Source organism: Hakea prostrata, chromosome 5, assembly GCF_041222555.1.
Source record: "Hakea prostrata isolate BN-2017 chromosome 5, UWA_Hpros_2, whole genome shotgun sequence".
Lineage (NCBI taxonomy): Eukaryota > Viridiplantae > Streptophyta > Magnoliopsida > Proteales > Proteaceae > Hakea > Hakea prostrata.
This window is the reverse complement of record NC_142604.1, coordinates 40,440,781-40,447,093: the sequence shown is the minus strand read 5'-3', so window position 1 is coordinate 40,447,093 and position 6,313 is coordinate 40,440,781. Positions and strand designations below refer to the sequence as shown.

At 37.2% G+C, this 6,313-nt stretch overlaps 1 protein-coding gene across 1 annotated transcript; it reads right to left on the bottom strand.

Moving 5' to 3' along the window:
* Positions 1-686: 686 nt before the first annotated feature.
* Positions 687-1,387, bottom strand: LOC149015976 (uncharacterized). Its single transcript, XM_089154599.1, has 2 exons — positions 1,335-1,387; positions 687-1,257 (listed from the first exon to the last, which is right to left on the bottom strand). Exons 1-2 carry the CDS (start codon positions 1,340-1,342, stop codon positions 687-689), a joined length of 579 nt encoding a protein of 192 aa, XP_089010725.1. The 5' UTR covers positions 1,343-1,387.
* Positions 1,388-6,313: the final 4,926 nt, after the last annotated feature.

Genomic DNA, 6,313 nt, shown 5'->3' with positions numbered 1-6,313 from the left:
TTTAATGTCAAATTAGATCTCAAGTCTATTCTCTCATTATTTTTTCATCTTATTAATGAATTGTTGAAGCCAACATCATCCTTTTAGAGAAATTAGATGTCAAGGCCAAAGAAGGCTGTGTGGTTTTTATATAAAGGAAACTTTTCTCCTATACTTAATGCATGCGAAAGTCGACCCCCTCATTGTTCATGCATCTCATGGTATTCTATCTTCTTTTTTTTTTCCTCTTCCATTCTTGAAGTCCACAAAAATAAAAGAACCTTGAAAAGTCATGAGATGAATCCACTTTCATGGATTTGGTTGTTTGAATTTATTGGTATCTAATAGCTTTTGTTATTCAGACTATCGTTATCATAATTTTTTTAATCAATTCCATTTTGATTAAAGGAAGGTTGCAAAATACAAGATTCATTGTTTCTGTAGAAGATGTAAACAATGGTAGTTTGCATGCCTGTGCTGTAGCACATACATCACAGTACATATGCAGTCTCTTTTGGAACCGTGAGGCCCGTTTAGGCCAGACCGGACCAGACCATTTGGTTGGTTCGGTCCAACCATAATTTTGACAAGATTCCAATTCCAATTCATTAATAATAAACCATACATGGAATGTTACATCTGGTTAAAAAGGTCATCCCCCAAGAACATGACAAGGGCGATTTCCATAATATCAATTAAATTTTCTCTTAGCGTCTGAAAGAATAAATAGCAGTGGCAATATAAATCAGAATACCTGAAGAAACCAGCAAAACCAAGGCAGCTACTGCACCAACAGCATATTCACTACCACAAGACAGCAAACCCAACCTGATCTCAATCGCATTCACCATTGATAACACCAAGAACACACAACCCATCACAGAACCAGCAGCAGATGCTAACATCCCAAGCCTCAACACTTGCAGATTTATGTGAGCTTTGAAAGCTTCATCCACATCTTTACAGTTAAGTAGTGTAATGGCAAGCTTCAATCCTTGAGCTATCAAGCTTGAGAAGAGAAAGAAACTGAAAGAAACAACTTCATAGGAAAATAAGCGTTTGGCCACATCAAGACCTGCATCACAATCTCCTTTGTTCTCTAAGCTGTGTTGGCCTGGTGTGGTGAGAGATAAGCCAACGAAGACTGCCATGGTGAAGAGTGAGTTCACGTTCACAAGCCCATCTAGTGCTGTTACATGAACGCTGGTAGTGGAGGAAGAGAAGGATGAGACAGATGTTGTGGATCTTTGTGGTTTCGTTTTTGTTTCATCTGCTGCTCTGAAATCAGTGAACGGAAAATCATCATATACCATTAGAGAGAAAGAGAGACAGAGAGAGAGATGATTGAGACTTACTGTGCCATGATGATCTGATCTTCTTCTGGGGTTGCCAATCGATATTGGTTTTGGGCTTCATATTAAACAAGAAGCAAGTGGAAGGAATGGGGAAGTTGCTGTTTAATCTTGCGTGACAGAAATAGGTAGGCAAAGACAATATTCTTTGCTTTCATTTTGCATTTGTTGGAATTTAGGGCAAGACAGAGAATAGGAATTTGTTAAGAGTGGGGAATCGGCATGAGTTGGTAACGTAGATCCAATTCAAGGAGTTAAATTTACCAAAAAAGAAAAGGAAAAAAAAAATTCAGAGTCAAAAAAACAAAAAACTTAGGAGTTTGGCAACAACAATAAGACTGTGTTTGTTTTCCTAATTCGGTAAGTCCCCAAACAATCTCAAGTATACAATAGAATTCCTAATCCTAGGTAAACAAATATATTTCCCAATCATATAAACTATCTAATAATAACAGAAAATCAATCCCTGGCCCAGCCCAATATTGTTCAGTCAGATCAATGTCAAGGCTAGGCTAGGCTATTCAGGGACAATATTGATGTTAAGGTTAGGGTTTAAGCACAAGGTTGCTTAAAGCATTACACCATGAGTATCTAGATTGGAATACACAAACTGATGCTTCCAGCTAGTATTTATAGACCAACACTAGGTTCTATGGTTAGTTGGACTCTCCTACTAAGGCCCATTACACCATTAGATCGTAACTGATTCGATGGCCTATATTAGAACATACGTTGGGTATAACTCAAATACCTCAACCTTATTTGAGTATGATTCAGATACCTCAACAATTGATTTAAAAAGCTCAGTCCAATCTGAATCTATTTCAGTCGATCTTTGGAACGTATCATTCCATTCCAGTTAGTATTGATTCAAAAGACCAGCTCTTGTAAGTTGTCTTCTTTTTTCTTTTTTCTTTTTTTAGAAATGGGTCTATATATGTGTGACCCACGCATGGCATCAACATTACAGCAATCATGGAACAACAGAACATCGTTAGGCCAAAGAGTCTTACACGCCAAGGATACAGTCTTACTAGCAAGAGAGTCAGCTTCCGCATTACACTCTCTGTGAACATAGGAAAAAGAAATCTTATCAAAGAGATGAGCCAAGGTAGAAATATCATAAAAAACTTTATGGACTTCTATAGGGCTTTCTGGCTTCGTATTGATGAAGTTCACCACTTATTTTGAATTTGACTCCAGAATAATCTCTTTGATGTCTCTATCCAAAGCCAACAGAAGACCTTTGCTGATGGTCTCCCCGCGCGATAAGCACAAAATCGAAGATAATTGGGTCGGATAGCCCAATCCCTGGCCTTCCCATAGCGTCTCTGAATATTGTTGCCTAAACCAAGTGCAACTAAGGGAATAAAGCCCATATGAGTTGTGAATCCAAACCATCATGTCCTTCGGTAGGTGAGATATGAGTTTCACTTGGGTGATCTGTCACCAGCCAATCGAGAATGGTCTGATCACTAATAGAGTCATCCCATTCAAGACCAAGAGTGAAGAAACTTGAAACCTTTGCATGGTGGTGCCGACCTATAGCTTCTATAAGGTTGATGCCCTCCCTCAAAGGGGACTTAATTTAAGCCGGGGATCATGCCATAACGAAGTATTCTACCTATCCTTGAAAATACGTAGAAACCACCCTTTGTAATCTATCGAAGCCCCAGGATAGACATGAAGGTAAGGGAGCATTGTGAGGGAATAGGAAGAGACCAAATTGTATCCTTGTGTAGCCACCGTTCCTGTATGTATCTAACCCAACAGGACTGCTGCTTGGAAGTTAAAGACCACAAGTGCCGAGAAAGCACAACTTTGTTCCAGTCATCTAGCATGTGTAGCCCCAAACTACCCTCCTCTTTGGGAAAACAAATACTCCTCCAAGAAACCTTATAGTTTTCTGAATCCGAGTTGCCAAACCACAAAATTTTATTCATCATCCTTTCTAGAGAGAGTAACACCCTCTGTAGGATATGGAAAAGATTGAGCCAATAAGCAATAGCTCCCATGAGGACAGATTTATGGAGAAGAAGACTCCCAGCAAAGGATAGACCATAGTGAACCCAATATGTAAGCATTTTCCTCACCTTCTCAATAAGCACATTAAAATCATTAAGAAGCCATAGGTATTTAATAGGAAGGGTACCTAATGGGATGCCTAAGGAGTTGGTGAAGTGAGCTGTAATGTCAATAGGGCAATTAGAAAAAAATAGGTTGGACTTATTTGGGTTAATAACTAGACTTGATTGTTGCCTAAACTTGGTCAAAGCAACCAAGAGGGAGTTAGCAGAGGATTTGGGTGCCTTTTCAAAAACAAAGAGATCATCTGCAAAGCAAACAAACGTGATCTCAAGTCTCAAACAATGTGGATGAGAATTAAAATGACCCTCTCTGGCTTCAATAGTAAGATTATCAAAGAAGACCTACAAAACAATATTAAAGAGGAATGGGGACTGGCAAAGACCTCTATTGGATAAGAACAAGGGCAACTGAGACCCATTGATGAAGACCACAAAGCAAGGATTAGTGAAATATAGTAATCCATTTGATGAATCGTTCTGGAAATCTAGATTGATTCAAAAGAGAAAGAAGGAAGGAGCACTGGACCGGATCATAAGCTTTTTGGAGGTCCAGCTTGGTTGTGAATCGAGGAGCTCCCCTCCTGAGATGATGTTTGTGGAGAAGTTCTCGATACATAAGGATATTATCAGAAATCTGTCTTCCTTCCATTAAAGCAGACTGGTTATAGTCGACCAACTTGAATATCACTTTCTTCAATCTATTTGCCAGGAGCTTGGCAGTGAATCTATATAGCATTGAACTAATGACAATGAGCTAGTAATTCGAAAAAGTAGTATGAGAATCACCATTGGGAATGAGTGATAGCTTAGACAACTTAATTTCTGTTGGCAACTTGAGAAATTAGTAAACACATCCTGAATTGCTACACACACATCTAGACCAATCACCTCCCAAGTATGTTTACAAGATTTGGCACCAAAGCCATCCGTACCATGGGCGGAGTTATCATCATCATTGAAAACAACTTCCTGGATTTCTGCAATGAAGACATCCCTAGTCAACCATTCTCCCTCCTCGATAGAGATGGATCGATCAATTGGGCAAATACATATTTCGATTGAGAATAAGCTCTATTCCCATAAAAATATTAGAAAAATATTAGAAAAATATAATGTAGCCTCACTTTTAATCTCATCCTCATTGGTGATAACATCCCCATTAGCCCTTTGAACGGCCTGGATCATGTTCCTACTTCTATGAGCTTGGAGAGATCTATGGAAAATTTTCAAATTAGAGTCCCCATCCTGGAGCCATTTAACCTTGGTTTTCTGTCTAATCATGGATTTCCTAGCACTCAGAAGTGAGTGAAGAAGCTCAACTTCTACTTGCTCTTGAATAAGATCATCGTTTGAAGTTTATCCATGTTGGACTATAGGTTGTCCATCAAAAGCTTAAGAGCTTCAATCTGTAGGTTTTTGGGAAGTTTCATATGTTCATTGGGCATCTCATTTTCAATTTACTTATTAGATATGCTAGGCCAAGGCCAGGGTCTTAGTTAAGGACAAGGTGCAACCAGGACAAGGACAAGGCTAATCAGAGTCAGGGATAGGACGAAACAAGGCCAATTAGGATCAGGGTTTGATTAAATTAGGAACAAAGATAAGGCCAATCAAGGACAATAACAAAGCTAATTAGGATAGGGATAGGATCAGGGATGACCCCACTCGATCAGTGACAATTAAGATAAGATTTGCTTGGCTTGGCCCATCAAAGTTCAGAGCTCAAGGTCAAGGATATGAATCTCAGGCCCTGAATCAAGGTCAGGTTGAGAATAAACTTAACTAAAAGCATTCAAAGTTGATATTGGGTTCGAAAAGCCTAGCCCGTCCCATCTCTACTGCAACCCTAATTCTAACCCTCGTCAATAAAACAATAAAGATGTCGATGGATAAATGAAAGTTCATATTCAATTATTAAGAATTATCGATATTTAAACCTATAATTATCTGAGACTTACCCAAAATTTTACCTTTTATTTTGGTAAGTCCAAATTTACTTGGATTCATTGAATACCAATAGGTGTTTATGTGAATCTCTTTTTCAATATTTCTAGTAAAAAAGCACGTGCATTTTGCACATGATTTGTGATGCTTTAATATAAGATTAAATATTCTTTTTTAAAAATATTTAGTTATATTTTAGAAAAAAACTTATTAATTTTCTTAATACATATTTGTATGCATAGTGTAGTTTATGAAATTTTGGACCACATAAATTAAGAAGTTCGTGTGTGATACCAATGGTTGAACTATATGTTTATTCTTGTTGAGCAATGAAAATAGAAATCTAACTCATAAAACAAAGTAAGGTTAGATGAATTTTTATAGAATGTCTTGACAGAAGAAAGTGACAATGATATTTGAATACGAGGTAAGCTAAATTTAAAATTCTCAAGAGCTTATTGACCAAGGAATCAAATGTTTTGCAAGTTAGGCAGAGATGGCAAGAATTCAAGTTTGTTACTTCCTTTTGAGTAGAGACAATTGTGGGAATCTATGTTTTTTTGGTAAAAAAATGTAACGGAATATATAAAAGCTGATTTGAAATTTCTTTTTTCTTATTACCAAAAAATTTATTTTTTGTTCAATTCACTTTGAAAACCATTAGAACTGAAACATAAATCTAGGAATGGGGATGAATTGTTGAAATGTGTCATCTGCCGTGATAGTTGGACAATGTCATTTCTATATACCATAGCATAAATGAAAATGTATAGAACATCCACAATCAAAATTCAAATTTAAAATAAAAACTTGTTTTCCCATTAACATGATCAAATATGAGAATAAGAATGCAAAGTAGTAAACTTATTCCACCCAATGTACATAAACTCATAGCCCTTCCACTCCTCAATAAGAAGAAGATAAATCAAACCATCAAAAGCAAGAGAAGAT